At 48.9% G+C, this 23,312-nt stretch overlaps 4 protein-coding genes and 1 non-coding gene across 5 annotated transcripts; 1 reads left to right on the top strand and 4 right to left on the bottom strand.

Annotated features, from left to right (window-relative positions):
• Nucleotides 1-2,654: 2,654 nt before the first annotated feature.
• On the top strand, nucleotides 2,655-3,572 carry LOC127335670 (endogenous alpha-amylase/subtilisin inhibitor). The gene has a single exon (XM_051362388.2). It carries the CDS (start codon nucleotides 2,721-2,723, stop codon nucleotides 3,363-3,365), a length of 645 nt encoding a protein of 214 aa, XP_051218348.1. The 5' UTR covers nucleotides 2,655-2,720; the 3' UTR covers nucleotides 3,366-3,572.
• A 4,287-nt stretch (nucleotides 3,573-7,859) lies between these two features.
• Nucleotides 7,860-9,099, bottom strand: LOC127335669 (cytosolic sulfotransferase 15-like). Its single transcript, XM_051362387.2, has one exon. The coding sequence runs from the start codon at nucleotides 9,055-9,057 to the stop codon at nucleotides 8,041-8,043; it is 1,017 nt and encodes a 338-aa protein (XP_051218347.1). The 5' UTR covers nucleotides 9,058-9,099; the 3' UTR covers nucleotides 7,860-8,040.
• A 1,436-nt stretch (nucleotides 9,100-10,535) lies between these two features.
• LOC127335668 (mRNA cap guanine-N(7) methyltransferase 2) lies at nucleotides 10,536-13,477 on the bottom strand. The gene is made up of 12 exons (XM_051362386.2): nucleotides 13,206-13,477; nucleotides 12,933-13,067; nucleotides 12,734-12,812; nucleotides 12,530-12,627; nucleotides 12,375-12,446; nucleotides 12,129-12,238; nucleotides 11,842-11,952; nucleotides 11,666-11,758; nucleotides 11,486-11,554; nucleotides 11,204-11,292; nucleotides 11,024-11,121; nucleotides 10,536-10,934 (listed from the first exon to the last, which is right to left on the bottom strand). Exons 2-12 carry the CDS (start codon nucleotides 13,011-13,013, stop codon nucleotides 10,812-10,814), a joined length of 1,023 nt encoding a protein of 340 aa, XP_051218346.1. The 5' UTR covers nucleotides 13,014-13,067; nucleotides 13,206-13,477; the 3' UTR covers nucleotides 10,536-10,811.
• Nucleotides 13,478-13,657: 180 nt separating this feature from the next.
• On the bottom strand, nucleotides 13,658-13,730 carry TRNAF-GAA (transfer RNA phenylalanine (anticodon GAA)). The gene has a single exon. It is a non-coding gene; the product is annotated as a tRNA-Phe (tRNA).
• A 4,089-nt stretch (nucleotides 13,731-17,819) lies between these two features.
• Nucleotides 17,820-18,952, bottom strand: LOC127335667 (uncharacterized). Its single transcript, XM_051362385.2, has one exon. It carries the CDS (start codon nucleotides 18,844-18,846, stop codon nucleotides 18,214-18,216), a length of 633 nt encoding a protein of 210 aa, XP_051218345.1. The 5' UTR covers nucleotides 18,847-18,952; the 3' UTR covers nucleotides 17,820-18,213.
• Nucleotides 18,953-23,312: the final 4,360 nt, after the last annotated feature.

The following is a 23,312-nucleotide window of genomic DNA, read 5'->3' as shown; positions in this document are numbered from 1 at the left end:
AGAAGACATGGAAATGCACCTAAAGCGGCCGATCGAAGAAGCGGTTGGTTCATGATGCAAACGAACTGAACCCAGTTCCAGCTCGCCTCGTACGTGGCGTTAGCAGAACTTGAACGATCGGAGCCGATACGCGTGTCCTGATCGATCTCAACTTTTTCGCAGCTTGACGTAGCCAGAGCATGGAGTAGCCAAATTAGGTTGGTTGGGGAGCAGCAGAGCAGCAAAGCTTGCCGCATACGCCGCGCACCGCGTTGAGTTGCGTACATAGGGCCTTATCCCGAACTAACGTCGTTTTGAACTTGTGAGTTGTGTGGATTGATTGACTGAATGAATTTCAAAGTAGAACGGTATTTTTTCGAAAAGCTAGTCACACAACCGGCGTATCGTCTTGTTTGCACCATCGAGAGATGTCAACCCATCGATCTTGCATTGGATTTTAACTGCTATTTTAAACTACAACGAGCAAATCTTCGTGGTATTTGAACTCTTTCTTCTTTTATGACACAACCTCGTGTTTTTCTGAAGGCACCGAAGATAAATAACAAAAATATCAAACTGCATACCTATGATTGCCAACAAAGGTTTACCCATAATTTTAATTTGAGCTGCACTTTTAAGACTACATGCACACGCTCAACTATAAAATAATCAATCAACAACGACAAGAGCACAAACACCAGCATTACAGAGAAAAGCATATGAACTTTCCGATCAACGCCGTTGGAAGCCGAGAGTACGAATAACCAGGATGTAGCAGCTGAGACAAGTATTCCGAGGAAAATCCTCCTCACGGCAACCATGAAAAAATGGCCAAAATCGATATGGTGAAACAAGGTCCGAAGGTCCATACCTTTTTTCGATAATGGAGCATCGTCCCAGTCTCTGCATCAATTGGTGCTCACGGCTTCTTTATTATTAACCATAAGTACGGGTTCAACAAATAACAACCATTACAATCAATCAAAATGTAAAATCGATAGTAAGATCAACCAAAAGAAAACACGGCCTATAGAAGAGCTATGCATTGGCTATTCTATTAAGATGCCGCCACCGAGTAGCCTGGAAAAAGCAGTCCTGAGCACCACCAGCATCTGGTTGCATCCAGTAACCATATCCTCCCGCAACCCCAATGGAAGGAGGAAAACTCATTGTTGAATCCAATGAGCAGCTCGTCGGATAACCTGCAAAAAATTAGTGCCAGTATTCTTATTAAAAACTAAATCATTGCGACTTGTCCATATGGACCAACAAATCGCATAAACGCTAATGCGAATCTTTTGCTTGTCAGTCTTTGGAACTCCATTCAACCAACTACCAAACATATTAGTAACATTGGATGGTGGAGAAATATTATAAGAGAGATAAATGATGCGCCAAATCGTTTTAATAAATGGACAAGCAATGAACAAATGATTAACGGTCTCAGTAGAATCACAAAAACAACATTTTTGACATCCATTCCACTTCCGTTTAGCTAAGCTATCCTTAGTAAGAAGCACTTTATTACTAAGAAACCACATGAAAATATTAATTTTAAAGGGAATTTTTATTTTCCATAGATATTTCCTGAGATAAACTGTATGTCCATTCATTAAATCAAAATACATAGACTTAACCGAAAAAATTCGAATCAGTGAGTCTCCAAATAAACTTATCAGATTCAGATGTTAAAGTAATTGTCATTAACCGTGAGAGGGCAGTGACGGCGCGGATGGATCAGGCCCTATACTGGTGTCTACGCCGAGGGCCAGGTAGACGCCGACGGCTGCCCTCGGCGTAGCAACCTCTACGCCGACGGCAAGTATACGCCGACGGTCGTCTTCCGGCGCTGCCCCGGCGAGGCCGTACGCCGACGGCACCGATAAAATGCCCTCGGCGTAGGGTTTGGCCGTCGGCGTCTCCGGCCATTCCTGTAGTGCGTTGACAAAGATGTAACCATTGCAACCATTTTTGATCATTGAGCCCTCTTCTAAAAGAAATATTTATAGGGACCGTGGCAAATACTGTTGAAACCAAAACATTTTTATGTTGCACAATGTTGTAAAGGGCCGGGTATTGTTGGGAAAGAGGCAAGTTCCTCCCAGAACCTCACACTTGTCCCATCCCCTATTTTAAAATATCCTCTCTTAAAGAAGTCATTCTTAACATGCATAAGCCCTTTTCAAAATTGTGAATCTGTTGGCTTAGCTTCAAACATACCTAGAGAAATTTAAGGTTCCAACACCATTAACGCCGGTAAGGAGGTCTCGTCATCGAACAAAAACCCAAAAATCACTTATTTTAGATGATGACATCTCCGTTGACGCGAGGTAAAATCTAAGACGACAACCTTTTTTTTTTTTGAGATGGTGCATGGGACAACTTGTTGGAATGTGTTGTTTGACAGCTTCAGCGATTGGAAACAAAACCTTTGCGGAATGGAATCCTTGAGAGATTTCCGGGAGCAATATACTTTTCAGTAGGAAGTGGTAATTATTGGCAGAAATTAGACGGAGGATGTATCCCAGACTCCCAGTAGGGCAGTAGGCCAGTACTAAACTACTAATGCAACGATTTCATCCAATGGTTGTCCTCAGTACTCACCAGAAACGCAAGCTAGCGACTCCACGTTGGGATCACTATAAGTACATACATGGAGCACCCGTGATGCCTCACTCAAAAGCCGACCAAACCACACTCTTGGCTCTTGGCTCTTGTCCTCGAACACAATCTAGCCAGCCATGGGTAGCCACCGTGTCCATCCCCTCCTCTTCCTCATCCTCTCCATTCTAGCCACCTCCACCCTCTCGTGCATCAGCGCTGATTCCTCGCCGTCGCCGGTCTACGACACCGACGGGCACGAGCTGCGCGCCGATGCCAACTACTACGTCCTTCCGGCCAACCGCGCTCACGGCGGAGGGCTCACGATGGCGCCAGGCCACGGCCGCCGCTGCCCGCTCTTCGTGGCGCAGGAGCCCAGCGGGCACGGCGACGGGTTCCCCGTGCGTATCACTCCGCACGGTGGCGCGCCGTCCGACCAGATCATCCGCCTCTCGACCGACGTCCGCATCCACTTCCGCGCCTACACGACGTGCGTGCAGTCCACCGAGTGGCACATCGACAGCGAGCTGCTGTTCGGCCGCCGGCACGTGATCACCGGCCCGGTCACGGAGCCGAGCCCAACCGGCAGGGAGAACGCGTTCCGCATCAAGAAGTATATTGGCAGCTCGGAGGCGCGCGAGTACAAGCTGATGTCCTGCGGAGGCGACGGGAACTCGTGCCAGGATTTGGGGGTGTTCAGGGACGGCAAGGGCGGCGCGTGGTTCTTGGGCGCCACCGAACCCTACCATGTCGTCGTCTTCAAGAAGGCGCCGTCCACCGTTTAAGTTTCTCCTTTCCTTTTGCGTGTTCGTGCTCAGCGTGCATGATGAATAATAAGGTGGGTCTAGAAGTGTGGTTTTGTTCCGTTCTTAGTTGTCTTCGTGCGACATGAGCACTGAGAAAGGGTTCCTTCTGGCCACTCGGCAACTGCCTAAGCCCAATGCAAATGAACTTCGTATTTTGTCGCACTACCAAAGTGTCAACCAGGCTTAGCAAGTTGTTAGCGTGAAACTACCACTTTTCAAACGAAATTTTAACTATGTTCCATGGATAAAAATCTACCATACTTTTTTTCTAGGTTGTCTCATACTAGACACAAAGTTTCTGACAGGGAGGGCCTACACGTCAGACTTAGGTGGACTGGTCCCACTAGTCAACGCAATAAAAAAAATCAGCCATCTCCTTCCTCCCGGTTAGAGCTTGTATTTTTATTCCCACCGCACCCACCTCCCCCTGGACGAGACGAGTCGCCAACGCCAGGCACGCCGGATATTGAGCCGTGGGATCGGGGCCACGTGCGGGTTCATTGCATCATAGATCATCTCCAATGGCGCGCCGACTTGTTTGCGCTCGGGGGTCAACTAAATGGGAGAGAATGGGAGATAGTGTGTGGAAAAGGGATTTTATGTGGGCTGACAAGTGGGTCCTAGTCCATGTCAACAAATTGGGCCTAACAAGTGGGTCCCACCGGTTAGAAACATTTTCAATTCGCCTTTAATGTTCTATGACACAAACTGGAAAAAATATGGTAGATTTTTATTCCACGGAACAAAAAGTGGTGGCAAAGTCAAAATTTCATTAGAAGAATTGTAGTTTTATGCTAACAACTCAGGCCCAAGCCCAGATTGCCATAGTGTAAGCTTGGTGGAGAGTAGACATGACTACATGAGAAGGTATCTGATACCTCTAAAAAAGGTATTCGGTAGAAAATGAGATAACTTTGACATGTTTGTAAATGACGACTGCAATTTTCATCTTTGGTCCCCACTTTATCAGAAAATAGACACGGCGTACATAAAGGACAATTGTAGCCGTTGAACTGATAGACGGATGTAGGGTGACCCCCCTCATGAATCAAACAATTCCTTGGGAAAATAATGAAGGTAATGAGAGGACCGAAGAACGTGAGGCTCATCGAGGTGGTGGAGAGCAAAGATGGAAGACTATTCGTGGAACCCATCAAGCTTCATGTGGTCTTCATCACACGCAAATAGGTGTCAGTTCGGAAGATGCAAAAAACTAAGGCTTTGCAATCGACATATCTACTCTTATTCTAATTCATGTTATGATTTTGTTTCCAATTTTTTTTTAGTTTCCTAGGTGTATTTTGCTAAATGAATCTTCTATTGAACAACGATCTTTGTTTGAGTACAATGTCTCAATCGATCCTTATTAAATAACACTTTTACGAAATATCAAGACACGGAAGCACTGGCATTGTTGTGGAGATCGAAAAAAGTATCAGGATTTTACTAAGGGGTAGTATAAACTTGAACCAAGATCATAACACTTACTATGTATCAAATGGAGTACATAGTCAAAAGCGTCAATTATGCAGATGTCAGATGTAATGCTTAAACTTTTAAGAAATAAACTGTACTTTGTCTAATAAAGAATCAAAGGTGCCAATTAATACTTTAACCAGCACAATTTGTTGAGTGCAATAGAACGATGGATAACTTTTTTACTTTTGCAAAACACAGTGTAGAGGCAAACACTCATAAATATCTACACACACTTGTTGATGTGAAGGAACGATAGCCCCGATCAGCGCATCCGGTACATATGGCATGTCTAACAATCCCCTTAATCTTAACATGGGGAAATGTTGAGATTAGGTTTAAACTCATTCGATAATTTGACAGGCAATATAATATCTTTGTAAATCCATCAGCAAGTTGATCTTCCTTCCACGAATAAAAGATGATCAATATCAATATGCTTGGTGCGGGAATGAAAAACATGATTTACAGAGAGATAAGTTGCGCCAAGATTGTCACACCATCAATATAGTTTTGCTATGAAAGATATACCAAGTTCGCGAACTAATGTTTCAACCCAAATTAACTCCGCGGTTGCATTAGCAAGAGCCTTATACTCAGCTTAGTACTCGAGCGAGACACAATGACTTGTTTGCGATCACTCCAAGAAATCAAGTTAGGACCTATGAATGTTGCAAAGCCACCTGTAGAGCGGCGTTCATCAAGACAACCAACTTAGTCTGTATCTGAAAAGGCACTAAGCAGCGTAGAGTATGACTTCTAAAATGTGATACATGTCATTGAGTGTACCTTTAACAATTTCTAATATACTCTTGACCGCCGACCAATGAGCAGTAGTAGGAACATGAAGATGTTGACAAACTTCTTGAACTCAAAAAAGACAAGTCTAGACGCTTCAATATGAGGTACCGAAGAGCACCAACAATGTTGTGATAATTTTTGATATCCTCTTATCCAAGAGGGCAACTATTAGTTAAGGACAATAGATATGTAGTGGACAAAGGTGTAGGTGTAGAAGTACAATGTATCATATTAACTTGGGTCAGCAAATCAGTAGCATACTTGGCCTGAGTAAGAACAAGACTAGTAGCATTTCATGACCGAGGAAGAAATGTAAGCCCCCCTTGTCCTTAGTAGCAAAGTTTTCACTTAATTGCCAAAGTAACACAGAGATAGCATTATAGGAGGATCTAGTGATAATGATGTCATCAACATATATGAGAACAAATATGGTAATACATGACTTGTTATAGAGGAACAAAGAGGTGTCACCTTGGAGGGAGTGAACCCAAGCTCAGTTAATTTGGAACTGGGACGAGAGTAGTAAGAACGGGGGGCTTGCTTCAAACCATAGAGAGCTTTATCAAGTTTACAGATATAATGTGGAAGACGTGGATCTTCAAACCAAGTGCTTGTCTCATATAAACTTTCTCTTCCAGAACACCATGTAAAAAACGTGTTATTGACGTCTAACTATCGTAAACTCCACCCCTTGGATACATTTATGGCCTACACAAGTCAGATAGTAGCAAATTTTACTACAGGACTGGAGGTATCCTCATAATCAAGTCCGTAGTGTTGTTTCAAACCCTTTGCAACAATACATTACTTATAATAATCAATAGTTCCATCGGATGATCGCTTTATACGATAAACCCATTTAGGCCGGATGGAGTGCGGTAGAAATGTGAGTTTTGCCTTTTTTTTCGCCAAACAAAGCGAACAGAGGTTGGGTCATCTCGGGACGCCATTACTGTGGAGGTCAGGCTCCAGGCTCCTGGACATGGCGTCAAGCTGCTAACAGCCTCGACAAGCTCGTGGCTTAGGCTGCAAGCAGGGATGGCGCCAGGGTCGATTCCCGCAGCTTCAAGCTATGACTGTGGAGGCGGGGTCAACTTTTTCATCCAAGAACTAGTTTAGGTGAAGAAAGCAAGCTCCTGTCGGCGGAGGAAGGGAGCTATAGCTCGATTTGCATGGCGGCGAGAACGAGACGAACAAGTTCGACTCAGCAGAAGGTACGTCGATTCGTTCGTCGGCAGCCTCGATTCGGTGGCGGCATACGTGAATCGGTGTTGTGGTGAAGTTAAATCAGGGAAGAGTCTGGATGCTAAAAACGTGCCCGAGAGAGGAGGGAGAAGAGAGATAAGACGTGTGTAACATTTTAGTCACTTGTCGGTGTCAGAGTGATGTAAATTACAGAGCCCTGACACTCATAGGGACTAACATGTGTCCTGACCCGATTCTTGCGGTCATCCTCGATGATCATGGTGTGCATGATCACACAAACATGCATCACCTCCCACATTTGGTTGCTATCCATGACTAAAACAAAACAAATGGTTAAAATTCATCCGCGGCAGAGGAGGCGTCGAACAGCGACATGTAGCGTCTACAAGACAAGCCGCCGAACACCTTCTGTGCGCGGAGGAGGGGCGGATTTGCCGGCGCGTTCTAGGACGCGTTGGTGAAGCGGCAGCGGGGAAAATGACGGTGAGGGAGCCAGCCATCACGACGGTGCCCGACTCTGAAGAGATTGGCCGTCGAGACAGCCGGCACATCGAGCAGCAGCGAAGGGGTGGGAGGCGCGGGAGGGGAGGCGTGACGAGAAATAAAAGGTGGGAACGAACCGTTCTGGATTTGGTCGCCGACAAGTGGGCGCCCGCCTCGTTTCTCGCTCTGTCTGGCGCATCCCCTGTGGAGCGGGGACGGCCTCGGGACGCCGAACATCGTATTAGGCCGCGTCGGGCGGAAGAGAGCTCTGGGATGCTCGACTGGGGCCGAAAAAATGTCCGGCACGCTAAAAAATCTTTAGGAGACGCGACTGAAGATGTCCTTATAATCCCTAACGAACATACTACTATATAGGCCGTGAATGTTATCTCTAGCCATGTGCTACAACTTTTAAAAAGTTAGATGCATGCAACAGAGCAGTAGCATTTTTTGTTGAGCCATACACACTCTATCAGTGCAAAAATATATGTCCCCCGCCCCACGGGATGAAGAATACCTCGACCGATCCTTTATTAAAAAACCTACGGTACCACTTTGACGAATTTGCAAGACACGAAAACACTGACATCGTTGTGGAGATCGAAACAACTACATAACCAAAAGCGCCAGTTAATCTGACCGTGCTTACCTGCACAATTTGCTGAGTGCAATAGACGGATCGATCTACCTAGATACGGAGACCGGAACCTGTGAACCTGGCCTCAGTGATGGCGTCGATTCTCCTTGCAGTCTCCGGCGACAGATGGTTCACCCAGTCAGCGACCACGCCACGCCGAAAGAACGAGCTGTTGTCCACGGCGCCGAACACGAGCTCCGTCTTGCCGCCCTTGGTCGCTTCGAGCCCGGTCATGTTCTCGAACGAGCAGAGCTTGACGATGGCATCCACCACGCCGACCTCCTCCTCCTCCACGCTGAACGGGCATCCGGCAAACTCCGCCAGCCTCCGCACGTGTGCCGCAGGGTCCCGACTCATCTCTTCGTACCTGAAGAAGAGCACCTGCTCGGGGTGCGCCAGGTGCACGCGCCAGTACCCGAGGACATGGTCCCAGTACGGCCCGAACGGCGACATGCCGTCGCAGAAGAAACCAGCGGCGGCGTCGACCGAGAGCGGCTCCAGCCCGTCCCTGACCCTAAACTTGTTCGCAAAGCTCCACTGCGAGATAAGGTGGTCCTTGGGGTCGCGGCAGACGTAGATGATCTTGCAGCCCGACGCCAGGACGGACCTCGGCAGCGACGCGAACGGAACGTGCGTGGCGAAGAGCCGCGGATCCGGTAGCTCGTCGAGGTCCGGGATCCTGTTCCCCGTGTAGAGCTGGTACTCGAAGAACTTGATGCACTCGTGCGGGCCGAGGGAGTTGAACGGGTGGTCGGAGGAGCCCACGGGATGCTCCCTCCGGCGAACCGTGGAGTAGAGAAGGGACTTGATCCACGTCGTGCCGGACTTGGGCAGCGTGGCGACGACGACGTCCGAGGGGCGCGCCGCGAAGCATGCGTCGGCGACCATTGTGCCCACCATTGGAGCCAGGCTGCTGTGCCAGCCATCGTCATGGCGGTAGAGCTGGTAATTCGAGAGGGCTGGGAAGCACGGCCAGGAGGACACCAGGTTGGTGAACTGCTGGTAGAGCTCTTCGTTGGTCTCGGCATGGCCTTGTTGTGGGGGGTAGGTTCCGGCGGAGGATGACATTGTGTAGCAGAGAGCCTGCGATCAAGGTATAGTTGCGGTAGCACAAAGCCTGTCAAGAGTAGCTCATATATACCCTTTCGGCTAACCCCTCATATAAACAAACATCTTATATGAAAAGAGCATCTCCAGCCACGTCCTCCAAAGATTGCGCAGGACATTTTTTGTTCTCAGTCGCGCGCCCCAAACGCCCTTTCCGGCCGGCGCGGCCCAATACGGTGTCCGGTGCGCTGAACCCGTCCCCGGTCCACACGGGACGCCCCAGGCGCGCCGGACACAGCGAGAAACGAGGTGGGGGTGGCGTGCCCGACACGTCATTGACACACGAATGACGCCCAACCATCGCCTACCTAGCGGCGGTGCAGCTGTCGAGAAGGGGAACCATCACAGTGGCAACCGCGTCGATCGAGGGGAAGCCACCGGGATGACTCCATTGGTGGGAAAGAGTTGTCAAGCCTAGCAACTCTAGTTCCCTGTCGACGGAAGGCCACGACGAGGAGTGGGAGGCCGAGGATGGCCAGGAGGAGAAGGAGGAGGCCGTCGCTGACGACGACCATGAGGAGGTAGATCACCATGAGGAGGAGGTGGAGTCCGTCGCCGACAACGGCCAGGAGAAGGAGGAAGAGGATGGAGATGCCAGGTGGACACGTTTGGAGACGAAGGAGGCGGCTGAGGAGGCGGCGGCAACAAAGGAGGCAAGGACATGGGCGAAGGCGCAGCGGTGAGCACTAACAACGACGAGGACTACGCGTCGGAGGGGGCACAAGCTCCTCGGACGCATCGAACGCCACTGCCTCTTCAAAAGAGGTGACGAGTAGGAAGCGCTTCCGTGAGGACGGCCACACGGGGCATCAAAGAAAAAGTAGTTTTAAAAGTTAGTTCATATTTTTCGAAATTTTTAGTGTAATTTGTTACAATATGTTGCACTATAAAAATATTTCTCTCTATTGAAATAAAAATACATAAAAACAAATAATGAGTCATTTTAATGATCGGGGGGCGCATTTGGGGGACGCGGCTGGGGAATGACATCCCCAAACGCGGCACGAAGAAAAAACGTCCCACAAAAACTCAATCCTGCGCGATTTGGGGATCCGGCACGATTTGGAGGATGCGCCTGGAGTGTGAAATAATATTGGCAAGAAATAAACAAAACTTCACGTGGAAAGCGCGAATGCTATACTATTTGAGTGATATCGAATTGACGAGATACGGTTGCCGGTTGGTAGTTGTCTTGATACTACCAATGATGCGGGCACGGCATTATGCAATGCAATCCCCACTTAGATTAATCAGAAGTACAGTACACTTCTCTTTTTGTAATGAATCAGCAAATACACAGATATCGAGCTCTTCTGAACTATGAGCTCTTGTTTAAAATAAAATTAAAACTAACTCTCAACCAGCGAGCCTGAGATGATCTGCGCACGAGCAATGATGCGCTGCGCGTTTTTTGCGTCCTACTAACATTATCTTGAAAATGCACGGGACTTAAGTTTATCCTCTAGGTACAAAAACACGTTTGAGTGTCTGATACAACAATTAACTTGAAAAATTGAAATTGCAGCGCCAGTGGGTTAGCCATTGGCCTGGTGGAACTCAACGACTATCCAAACCTTGAGTTAACTGCCAGCTAAGCTTAAGATCAACCTAGTAAACCAGGAGAGGTTACAACATAAACAGAGTACTACAATGCACCACCAACCGAGGGCGCATCATCACTGCAAGTTCAAATTTACATCTGAATTTCTGGCAAACTATAGTCTCAAATCTGCAGGCCCCGGACCCAGGATGCCTTTCTGGTCAGGATCAAGCGGGATGACATCTGCCTGTGAGCGCCTCCCATCATCCACTGCTAACTGCTGCCTCCAGAGCCGTTCCTGTTTTGTCAATCAAGTGTTAACTAATACTATTGCCCAGTGAAACAGGGGGGAAAATGTCTATAGCTGCTTGGTAAGGAAGAGCGGACCTCTTCATGAGCGTCATCAGCATCATTCAAGTCAGGTGTTACAATAGGTGGTATTGCATCTGGGTCAGGCTTCTGGAATACAAAAGTAGAATACAAGCCTGCATAAATCAGGTTAAGCACTTAGCTTATTGGGATTTCAGAATGAACAGAATGTAGGAGAAGAAAAAAAGGATACACCACCTAAAATATCGTAGGAGCGAGCAACAAGCTTTCCACGAGGATCCACCAAACTGGCACCACAATTACCAAGCATTGGAGCAAACTGTGTTCTGGAAGTCAGCCAGCCAGAACCAGGATAAACCATCAGATACCTCCGCCACTGATTAGTATTAGTAATTACATTGCATTTCTTTGTAAAAGAGGAGAAAATGAAGTAACTCGTGCAAATAAACAGAAAAATACTATGAAGCATTACTTATAAAATGATTTCAATAACAGAGACATCCAATAAGATAGGAGCACCTGTTGTCATCATAGAACTCAGTCAAATTCTGGATCTCCACATATTCAAGTCCAACCCCCCTTGCTAGTCTGCTCCAACATATATTTTAATATTACGAAAATTTCATGACTCAAGTTATTTGAGTTAACATTAGCGGAAGTATATAACAAAATGTTAGAAATGAATGAGAAAATGGTAACCTCATAAGGCTGGGAAAGTGGACCAAGCAATGATTCTCAAACATCGCTTCATTGGCAAATTTGAGTTGGTACTTCTTTCCAAAGAAAGGAAACCTGCACCATTCAGCATGTGACTGTGAGACCTCAAGATAGCAAACCCTTTCAGACGGACTTAGAAACACATGTTCACTTCATACTTTTCTTCCTCGATTTCGAAGGTAATTGTGTAGTTCTCGGAGCGGATGCTATTTGGAACAGTTTTCAGACCCTTATTATGCGAAGCCTCAACGTTCTTTTGATATTTTGTCCTACAAAATTAAAAATCCATGCAGCTCATAAAGATTCAGAATAGAATTATTTTCAAGCCAAATCTGAATTGGAGAGCATGTAGTAACGATTAGATAGTAACTAAAGTGAAGTTGCAAGCTCCATCCTACAAAATTACATCACGACGTAATAGAAAAAATTGATGAGGTGGCCATACCATATTGTGGATGAATCAGGAATTATGCCAAGGAAATAGCCTCCAGGTTTGAGCAATGACGATACGTTATTGAGAAGCCTCTTTGCGTGCTCCTCAGTTTCAAAGCATAACTATCTTTTCAACATGGATAAACTTTGAAAATTAGCAAAGCTTAATAAATAGTATGCCTTATACGCGGAGAGAAACCAACTCGACGATTACCAAAGCTTAAAAATCTGTCATATAGGTGGAGAGCGACCAACTTGCCTGTAAATTCTGCATGCAGCAAACTATATCTGCTTGGATGCCTTTTTCTTGCAACTGAGCTTCAAAGTCCTCCTGTTATACAAACCGCCATAACTGTCAGTTCTGAACATTTCGGTTTCGTGCAAATAGGAAGGGCTGGAGGAAAGGAGATTTACAGCAGAAGGGTTCAACTCAATGAACTCGGTGGTAAAATGCTTCCATTTGTTCTCCCATAGTTCACGCATGGCATCACTGACAGCCGGTGCAGAAGCATCTATTTACAGACATCAGTCGATTGACCACAGGTTAAGATCCAGATAGTCAAAGCAGAGTAGCCAAGAAGGGGCTCAAGTTATCGTGAAGTAACAGGATAAGCCTACCGATTCCTATGTAGCGACCAATTTGGGCGTCACCCCACTTGTCTGCATCAGCTCCACCGTTGCAGTACATGTCGCATACCTTCAAGATGTTACGATGCGTAAAAGCAAGTCAGCATCAAGTCTCTGCTACAGAGTTGTTCCCAGACCGGAATGAAACTGAAGAACAGAAAAGAGAGGAGGGGGATACAGTACAACAGACCGTGGCATAAGGAAAGGCGAATATTTTGATAAGTGCGGCCTTGGCGAACTCATATAGCAGATGATGTGGTACGGCCGCCATGCGCTGTTCCTCCAATTACAGCGATAGGCAACTGAGAGCAACCGACGACATCTCCTGTGAACACACGGACAATGGTTGAGAACAGCAGGGGCTGGGCGGGGCGGATCTAGTTGGTGTGCCGGTGCACACCAGAAATTTATCGAGGTCAGTGGGGTTTAACAAATCATGGATGAGAAACAAATAATCTCAAACCTCGGAACCAATCGCCGAAGTTGCGGAGGGGGTTGAGACAGCTGCGACGTGATGAAGCACGGCGGAGCTTTAGAGATGAAGGTGCTGCGCCGGCTATGGGGACGGCGGAGAGAAAACCGTGGAGCTGGATTTTGAGTGGCGGGCTTACCGCACCCGCGCCTAGAGCACGTGCCCGGGCTCTGCGGCGGCGCGTAAAGATGCTCTGAAGATCTCCGGCGGCGGACAAGAACGGCGAGTTTTTTCTTTCTTGTCGAGATTTATTACAAGAACGGCGAGGTGCATCGTCTGAAGAAGACGCTCACGATCTGTTTCTCACAGCTGGGCCGAGCCTGCTAACCAGGGTCCAGCCTCCACCTGGGCTGGGCCGGATTGGACGAACCCGAGGAACAAATAAATGCACGCGAGTTCTTAAAAAAAATATGCTGGCGAGTCTAAAAAAATGAGAAAAAGAATGCGGTGAGGGTGGATCGAACACCCGACCTTCAGATCTTCAGTCTGACGCTCTCCCAACTGAGCTATCCCCGCTTGTTGTATTACATTCACGTAAATTTTTAGTTATCTATAACCATGTGCGTGAGAGCGCTACGCCAAGCACCCGGGCCGAGCAAATTTCCCGCTGGAGCCTGAACCGGCACGAAAGCAGCAGTCGTCGGATCTTCTCCCACACCCAAGGAGAAGTTCAGGCCAGTGGCATACATATTGCATATTGGCATGTCTCTTCTGCCCTCCGTTCTAAAATAAACGTTATACTTCTTTTTAGGTCAAAATGTAGAGAGTGGATTTTGTACCTACACGCATGAGTGTGGATGTTTTCATCACCGTCCGTTGTGCTTTGAGATTCGGATAAAAAGATGAGAGAGAAAAATTTTCTCTCTACCATGGTGAGTATGAATCTCGAGAAATAAACGTACGGTGACGGAAACACCCATACGTGTAAGTACAGAAGTATTTTCCAAAAATGTATCTATAATAAATTAAGGGGAAAATTTACTACAACACATCGTTATTTTCCGCGGTTTGCTGAAATACACCACCCGATTATATCTTTGCCACCATTACAATTGTCTGACACATTTGTCAGAACACACCACCTAGCTAAAATCGAAAAGTTTTACACTTTTGTGTGTGATGACCATGCTATGACTGGTTTTAAAGACAAAGTGCAAAACTTACCATTTTTAGTCAGGTGGTGTGTTCAGGCAAATGTAGCACGGAATTGTAATTGCACCTGGCAAAGACACAATAGGGCGGTTTGTTTTGTCAAACGCAAGAAAATAGCGGTATCATGTAGCAAATTCTTCCTTAAATTAATGCACTACCCAAGTTTTTAAAAAGTTTAAACGGTTAGAAACGGCTATGCTATATATTTTAACACACCCCTAAACATTAATTTTGATCATGTGAGAAGGCCGTAGCCATGAGAAAACCTTAGACATGAGATCAACATACGGGGAGGGAGACTATAAATGTGGGATGGAAAGGCCGCAACTAGTTTTATTAAATAGTGTGTTAGCTTGGATTTGAGATTGAGACCTACTCTGATACCATATTTAATTGATGCACTAGGCAAGTTTTTTTAAAAGGCCGAATTAATTGGAAGGGTTATGCTATACTACCTCCATCCCAAGGCTTAAGGCTTATATTTTTTGGAAAAGTCAAAGCAACTAAAGTTTAACCAAAATTTTAGAATAATCTATCAATAAATATGATATTTTGTAGATAGCACATGAAAATATATTTCATTATCTATCTAATAATATTGATTTTGTATTTGACACGTTAATGATTTTTTTATAAAAACTTAGTCAAACTTGAAGTTTAACTTTCTGAAAAAAAATAGACCTTAAGCCTTGGGACAGAGGTAGTATATTTTAACAATCTACGCACTAAAACGCAGAGTTGTGACACTTATTTAAAAGCGACGTAGTACTATCAACATCAAGTCACAAACTCATCTTCTTGAAAGAAAATAAAAAAGAACCAAGTCACTAGCAGCCACTGGTATATCCAGTCCAGAGACCTCAGATCAGAGCATGCAGCTGGCTGCCACCTACCAGCCGGACGCCAAGGACAGGCAGCAGGCTGGTGCCACCAGTGGCTTCTCCCAATCACTCTGTGAAAAATGTGCTCCTTGTTGCAATGAAACCTGCGCTACTATGTAAATGAGGACCAGTGCTAAGAGCATCCCCACTCGTTGGCGCTCCCCACGCCCAAATCCGGCGAAATTTTCGTCCGGATTGGAGGAAGATTTGGCGTGGGGGGCAGTAGTTTCCCAGCCGCGTGCCCAGGCGAAGTCGACGATGCGAATTTAAAAAACGGAAACTTGACAAACTTCGGCTAAATTCGGGTGAATATAGACTAAATTTAATGATATTTAGACTAAAACGGGCGGAGTTCATACATAGAGGCCGAATTCGACTATATTTCGAATTCGGCTAGGTGAATTCAAACGCTAATTTTAAAACACGGCGCTCTACATGCCCAAATGGCGGTAGAACACCGTGTAGTCGCCGTCGCCGTCGTCGTCGGAGCCGTCGTCGTTGGCCTTCGGCTGCGCGGCTTTGGCTGCCGCCACGGTCGGCGTCTCCCCACCGGGGATGGCTTGTACCGATCGTCGTCGGAGGACTCGAGGTCGACGACGGGGACAGCGACAGCCGGATGGAGGTGTCGCAGACGGCGGTACCGCGCGACATCGTCGTTGGCGGTTGGAGCGGCGCGGGCGGCGAGTTGGCGTGCGGCGGCGAGGTCCGGCGGCCGCTGGCGCTCGCCTCCGGCGCGCGCGATCGCGCCGCCCCGATCCGGTGCGGCGTCGTCCGCGCGCTTCTCCTCCTCCATGCTCGGCAAGCGACACGGCGATCGCCTCCGCCATCGCGGCCTCCTCCGCGCGCTTCGCCTCCTCCTCGGCGAGCTGGCTTGCGGCGGCCTCTTTCTTCGTCTTCTTCCGGCCGCTCTGCGGCGCGGAAGGTCGTTTCTCGGATGACGAGGGCGCCGCCGTCGCGCCCTTCGGTCGCCGGCGGAGACGCCGCTCTTCTTGACGCGCACCGGCGTCGAAGGCGGCGTCGCCTCCTCCTCTTCACCGGCGCCAAGGATGACCTTGACGCCGATCCGAAGACGACGAGCCGGCAGCCATGCGTCGTGGCTGCCGCGTACGCTTCCCCGACGGCGGCTCGCCGATGCCCTCGATGCCGATAGAGGGGCATCGTGAGCACCGGGTAGTTGCCGCCCTCGATGTGCGCGAGGACGTTCGCCAACGTCCTTTCGGCGCGCTCCACCACCGTCGGCGCCCGCGGCGTTGTTGCGCGCAGCGGAGGCGGCGGGCCGTCGTAGGCCGCCGCCTCCCGCTCCCACCGCCGGAGGAAGTAGGAGTTCCACCGCGTGTAGTTGTCGGGGTGGTGGCGCGGGTCGGCGCGCGCTCCTCGTCGGTCATCGTCATCCTCGCCTCCTCGATGGCGACGTCGAGGGCATGGCCCCGCGGCGGCGGCGGGATTGGAACGCCGCGCACTTAGCCGCCGGCCCGCCTCCGGGAGGCCTCGTGTCCGGCGGGCAGGGGTACCCCGCCTGGTGGAGGAGGTGCCCCTCCCACGCGTGGAGCGACCGGCGGGGGAAGCCGTTGTTGGCTGCGCCGTCGTCGTCGTAGAACGCCATCTTGAGAGTAGAGGGAGAGTGGAGGGAGAGTGGAGCACGGGGTACGCCTCGCGGCGAGCGGACCGGCGTATATAGGCGTGGCTGGCGCGGGGATTAAATGCCGCGTGGATTGCGACGCGTCCGCGGCGAGCTGACCGGCGGCAGCCTTTAGTGCGCGCGGAAGACGATGCGTGCGCGGAAGACGACGACATTAACTCGCCGCGTGGCCGGCGAATGCATCGGCGGCGAGGCTTTACGGCCGCGCGGAAGACGATGCGATGAGGACGACGATCGGTTTCTCTCGCCGACAAGTTGGGGCCACCACGCGCGGGAAGTTTCCTCGCCGTTTCGCGCTTCGTTTCGTCCGAGTCCCCGAGCGCTCGGGGGCCGGGGGCGTGGGATCGCCGGATGAATTTAGGCCCAAATCCGGACGAAAACGAGGAACCGGGGGCGCGACTGGGCCAAATTTCGCCGTCCGGATGGAAAAAACGCTCGCCGGGGGCCTGTTCGGGGGGACGAGTGGAGATGCTCTAACACTTGAAGAAGCCTGCGAGCATTGCAACGTAAAAAACCATCGACGATCTGCGTTCCGTAAGCATGGCCGTAAGGTAGGGCAGCTTTCCTGCCCAAATGGCCTACGGCTTGACACCAATAATGGGCAGAGAAAACAGCTTGAGCCTTTCATCAGGGCAAAGTTGCAGAGGCCGTTAGCAGAGCGGCAGAAGCAGCTTTTGTCCCAGTGCAGAAATAAAAGTAACTCCTCATGTTTAAAGTAAATCTACCGGTATTGCAAGAGGAAAGTGTGTACAATTGGGAGCGTTTCATCATTTGCTCGACAGTTGCGACAGAGGCCAATCACACACACCTGAGATCGCCTTTCTCTGCACCTGCAACGCATCAGCGAAACGTGTCGTAGTAGTACGTGCTTAACAATTCCATGGCCAAAACGACCTTGCGGATCGAGGAGTTTCGATCGAAGCAAAACAGCAATGGATGGAGCACCGGCGCAGCACAGCGCTGTGTTACAATCACAGCAGAGAATGACAGAAGCCATCAACCATGGCAGCAGTGTGTATCATACACACTGTAACAAAGGACACGAGCGCAAACCCGACGAAATGGAGTGCGATCTAAAGACCTGTATCTACAGTTGCTACTACCTTGGAAGGAATCTCTGATCAGATTCCCGGTTCTTCTCCAGCCCAAAAATCACGCAAAAGAAAGCACACCACAATGCACGCAAAGGAGGAGGAAGGAACTAATAAAGGGAATGCGAAAGCACGTCGTAGTAGGGCAAAGCCACACAACAGCAAGAACACCTGGCTTGGCTGGCTCCAAGAATTTAGAGCCACGGCCGGTCAGCGGGCGCGATCACGTCAGTCAGTCACCGGGACTCCTCCTCCGGCCGCCTGGCGGCGCCGGTGAGCGCGGAGAGCAGGTTCAGGTGGTGGTGGTGGTGCCCCTGCGCCACCACCACCGACGACGCGTACGCCTGCGCCTCCTGCGACGGGGAGATGCCCCAGGGCACGGGCACGGGCCGAGCCTGCAGCGCCTCCCAGAACGACGGCGCCTGCTGGTCATGGTCCTCGCGCGGGCGCTTGCTCCCGATCCCGAGGAGGGAGACGGCGGACGTGGAGGGCGCGGAGGAGCAGGAGAAGACGGCGGGGGTGGTGCCGGAGCCGGTGGCGGCGAGGATGGACGGCTCCGCCTGCCGCAGCAGCCACTCCACGGTCTGGCCGTCCGACTTGAGACCCAGCTCGCGGGTGAGCTGGAACACCCGCGCCGCGCACACGATCGGCATGCGCACGCGCCGCCCGCGCCCGTTCACCTTGCTGTGCCGGTCCTTGGCGCCCTTGGCTGCCGAGCCCGCCTTCCTCGGCGCCGGCGCCGCGGGCACCACGGCGTCCGCGGGCTCGGACGAGAAGGGCATTGCCATCGACTGGGGCATGGGCGTCGGCATTGCCATGGGCCGGTAGAGCTGGAAGGTGGCGGCGTCGCGGGAGGCGGAGGAGGCCATGGCTGGCTGGCTGGCTTGCTGGTGGCTCTCTCGTTCGGGTGGCGCAGAGATGTGATGGGGATGGATGGATAGGGCCGTGTGTGTGTCCTCCTTGGTCCCTGTGGGGTGAAAACTTATAAAGAGACTGGAGTTCCTTCATGTGCCTCTTTTGTGTGTATTCTTTTTAGAGCCTCTTCGACCTTTCTGATTTCTTACATACAAGTCAAACACATTTCAGAGGCTTGGATGTCAAAAAAAAGTACAGCACACATAATTTACTATACAAAGACTTCACATGAAATAATATACAGAGACTTTGCAAGAAATCTCCTTTTGGATGAACATTATTTCTACACGAGTTGTGACGAAAACTATGAGCTGAACTCAAAGGCACTACTACCTAATTTTGATTGTTTTGAACGTGAGGTTTCAGCCTTTGCAGGAATTACTTTTGCAATTATTGGGAAGTAAATACTTAGATCCAGGTATCTGCAGTCTGACCGGCCCTGAAGACCTGAAATGTAGCACTTGGCTCAAGAAGCCTGCACAGGACACACAGGAGCACTGCAGGCTTGCAGGGACAGGCATGGAGCACTGCACTGGAGCAGGAGCGTACTGTGCACTGTAGGCACTGGGGGGCAGGCCACATGGGTCATGGGGTGGGGAGCTTGGTATGCGTCTGGTAGCGTAGCTCTCCTCGACTACGGTCTACGGCTTCGTCGCCTCGCTAGAGCCTGTACCGTTCTTGTACAGACGGGATGGCGTATACCTGGAAGGCTGGACCCTGGTCAAACATTCATCTGCCGAGAAAGAGAAACTGGTAGCCCCTCTGAAATTTTATCTGTCGTTGCCCACCTCAAGTAAGTCAGTATGCAAAGATGGGGGCTACTAGGGCGTACTCTACTAATCTGGAACGGTGATGCCGTGATGGAGACCAAGCTACACATCAGGTCATTTTCATCACTCGAAAAGACCCGAACTGATACACAAAACGAGGGCGTTGCCACGAGTCACTTTCAAACGAAAAGTCTAGGTTAGAGCATCCATTTAGGTTCTGAGAGCATCCCCACTCGTTGGCGCTTCCCACGCCCAAATCTAGCGAAATTTTCGTTTGGATTGGATCAATTTTTGGCATGGGGGGCAGTATATTTCCAGTCGTGTGCTCCCCAAGCGGCATTTCTCGGGGAAAAAGAGGATGGCCCGGGGAGTCCGGACGAAAGAGGAGACACGTGGGCGTGGGCGGTTGGTTTTGCTCCATCCGGAGTCCCCGAGCGCTCCCCGGGGGGGCGGGGACGGCGTGGGATCGCCGAATGAATTTAGGCCCAAATCCGGAGGAAATCGAGGAACCGGGGGCGCGACTGGGCCGGATTTCGCCGTCCGGATGTAAAAAACGGCTCGTGGGGGCTTCTCGGGGAGACGAGTGGAGATGCTCTGAAATTCGAAGTTCTCCCGCCACCAAAATGCCTATCAAGTCACACCATTTCTCGCAGCCTTTGACTTTGTGAAGCAATGCATCAAGTTGAACCCTCTTCCGTTGTTATGCCATCGGTACATATCTAGTGCACGGTCTCGTCGCCGCCTAGCTCTACGTGCCGGCGTTAATGAGCGCCACCGCTCCCTCGTCTCCCTCCGGCCTATAAAAAAGGGTTGTCTCTCATCGTCCCTCTCACACATAAATCCTAGCGCCTCTCTCCCCAACCCTAGCCGCCACCATCTCAAGAGTCGACGCCATGACTGGTAGAGGCGGGGGCCGAGCTCGTGGCCGTGGTCGTGGTCGTGGCCGCAGCCGCGGCAGAGCTGCACGCTCGCCGTCGCCTGCGACGCCGTCGTCGTCCTCATAGTTAGGTTTAGTTTTTTTTTGCAATCTTTTATATTTGTGTCAACCATGGTTCAAACTATGTATTAGTTTGTGGGAAACCATGTTCCAAACTATATCTTCATGTAAACCACGTTCCCAATTATGTATTAGTTTGTCTTCTCTTTATTGAAATAAAAATATAACAAAACAAAAAAAAGTATTTTAATGTTTGGGGGCGGCATTTGGGGGACGCGGCGGGGGAGCGATGATACGTCTCCAACGTATCGATAATTTCTTATGTTCCATGCCACATTATTGATATTATCTACATGTTTTATGCACACTTTATGTCATATTCGTGCATTTTCTGGAACTAACCTATTAACAAGATGCCGAAGTGCCGTTCTGTTTCTTGTTTTTGGTTTCAGAAATCCTAGTAACGAAATATTCTCGGAATCGGACGAAATCAACGCCCAAGTTCCTATTTTCACCGGAAGCATCCAGAACACACGAGAACCGCCAGAGAAGGGGGACAGGGCCACCAAACCACACCCCGGCGCGGCCAGGGGGGCGCCCCCCTATGGTTTGGGCAGCCCGTGGCCCCTCCGACTCCGACTCTTCGCCTATTTAAGCCGTCGTGACCTAAAACTTCGACACCAATTGACGAAACCCACAGAAACCTTCCAGAGCCGCCGCCATCGCGAAGCCAAGATCTGGGGGACAGGAGTCTCTGTTCCGGCACGCCGCCGGGACGGGGAAGTGCCCCCGGAAGGCTTCTCCATCGACACCACCGCCATCTTCATCAACGCTGCTGTCTCCCATGAGGAGGGAGTAGTTCTCCATCGAGGCTCGGGGCTGTACCGGTAGCTATGTGGTTAATCTCTCTCATATGTAGTTCAATACAATGATCTCATGAGCTGCTTTACATGATTGAGATTCATATGAGCTTTGTATCGCTACTAGTTGTGTGCTACTCATGTGATGTTATTAAAGTAGTCTATTCCTCCTGCATGGTATAAAGGTGACTAGTGTGTGCACCATGTGGTTCTTGTCGTAGGCTATGATCATGATCTCTTGTAGATTGTGGAGTTAATTATCATTATGATAGTATTGATGTGATCTATTCCTCCTTCATAGTGTAATGTGGGCAGTGTGTGCACTATGTTAGTTCTTGGTTTATTTTGCAATGATCTATTATGCTCTAAGGTTATTTAAATATGAACATTATTGTGGAGCTTGTTAACTCCGGCATTGAGGGTTCGTGTAATCCTACGCAATGTGTTCATCATCCAACAAAAGAGTGTATGTAGCACATATGAGAAAGAGTTATTTATTATGCGATCAATGTTGATAGTGTCCACTAGTGAAAGTATAATCCCTAGGCCTTGTTCCTAAATACTGCTATCGCTGCTTGTTTACTGTTTTACTGTGTTACTACTGCTGCAATACTACCACCATCAACTACACGCCAGCAAGCTATTTTCTGGCACCGTTGCTACTGCTCATATATATTCATACCACCTGTATTTCACTATCTCTTCGCCGAACTAGTGCACCTATTAGGTGTGTTGGGGACACAAGAGACTTCTTGCTTTGTGGTTGCAGGGTTGCATGAGAGGGATATCTTTGACCTCTTCCTCCCTGAGTTCGATAAACCTTGGGTGATCCACTTAAGGGAAAACTTGCTGCTGTTCTACAAACCTCTGCTCTTGGAGGCCCAACACTGTCTACAGGAAAGGAGGGGGAACGTAGACATCAAGCTATTTTCTGGCGCCGTTGCCGGGGACCAGAAAGCTACACAATAGGGATTTCCTCCCTCGTCAACCATGCGCCAGTCCTGGACAGCATCAAGTATTTTCTGGCGCCGTTGCCGGGGAGGAAAGGTAAAAGGTACTCACACTCCGGATCTCGGCTACTAAGCTATTTTCGCCGTTGTAAGTACTCGAAGCTATTTCCTTTAGATCCTGCAATTGCAACTTTTTGTTTCTTGTTTACACTAGTTTGGCATAATGGACAAGAATGAGCTTCTTATTCTATTTCCTGATTTAAAACATGGATTGTTTGATGCGAAAATTAAAAAACCTATGGAATCTTATTTGCATGCTGGTAGTAATATTAGTATGAACGCTTTGAACACCATTGTTGATAATGATATAGAAAGTTCTAAGCTTGGGGAAGCTGGTTTTCATGATCTTTTTAGTCCCCCAAGCATTGAGGAGAAAATTTTCTTTGATGATACTTTGCCTCCCATATATGATGATTATAATGATAGTGGTCTTTTGGTGCCACCTACTATGGAGAGTAAATTTTGTTGTGATTATACTATGCCTCCAACACTTGATGAGAATAATAATGATAGCTACTTTGTTGAATTTGCTCCCACTACATCTAATAAAATTGATTATGCTTATGTGGGTAGTAATAATTTTATGCATGAGACTCATGATAAGAATGCTTTATGTGATAGTTATATTGTTGAGTTTTCTCATGACACTACTGAAAGTTATTATGAGAGAGGAAAATATGGTTGTAGAAATTTTCATGTTACAAAAACACCTCTCTATATGCTGAAATTTTTGAAGCTACACTTGTTCTATCTTCCTATGCTTGTTACTTTGCTCTTCATGAACTTGTTTATTTACAAGATTCCTTTTCATAGGAAGCATGTTAGACTTAAATATGTTTTGGA

The sequence above is a fragment of the Lolium perenne genome, chromosome 2 (genome assembly GCF_019359855.2).
Source record: "Lolium perenne isolate Kyuss_39 chromosome 2, Kyuss_2.0, whole genome shotgun sequence".
Classification (NCBI taxonomy): Eukaryota; Viridiplantae; Streptophyta; class Magnoliopsida; order Poales; family Poaceae; genus Lolium; species Lolium perenne.
The sequence above is the reverse complement of the archived record's forward strand: the minus strand, read 5'-3'. Positions and strand labels throughout refer to the sequence as shown.

Coding starts and splice junctions, on each gene's coding strand:
- LOC127335670 (XM_051362388.2), top strand. CDS start 2,721: ATGGGTAGCCACCGTGTCCATCCCCTCCTCTTCCTCATCCTCTCCATT.
- LOC127335669 (XM_051362387.2), bottom strand. CDS start 9,057: ATGTCATCCTCCGCCGGAACCTACCCCCCACAACAAGGCCATGCCGAG.
- LOC127335667 (XM_051362385.2), bottom strand. CDS start 18,846: ATGGCCTCCTCCGCCTCCCGCGACGCCGCCACCTTCCAGCTCTACCGG.
- LOC127335668 (XM_051362386.2), bottom strand. CDS start 13,013: ATGGCGGCCGTACCACATCATCTGCTATATGAGTTCGCCAAGGCCGCA. Junction 12,813..12,932: donor TCGCCTTTCCTTATGCCACG/GTCTGTTGTACT, acceptor AACATCTTGAAG/GTATGCGACATGTACTGCAA. Junction 11,555..11,665: donor CACTTTCCCAGCCTTATGAG/GTTACCATTTTC, acceptor ATGTTGGAGCAG/ACTAGCAAGGGGGGTTGGAC.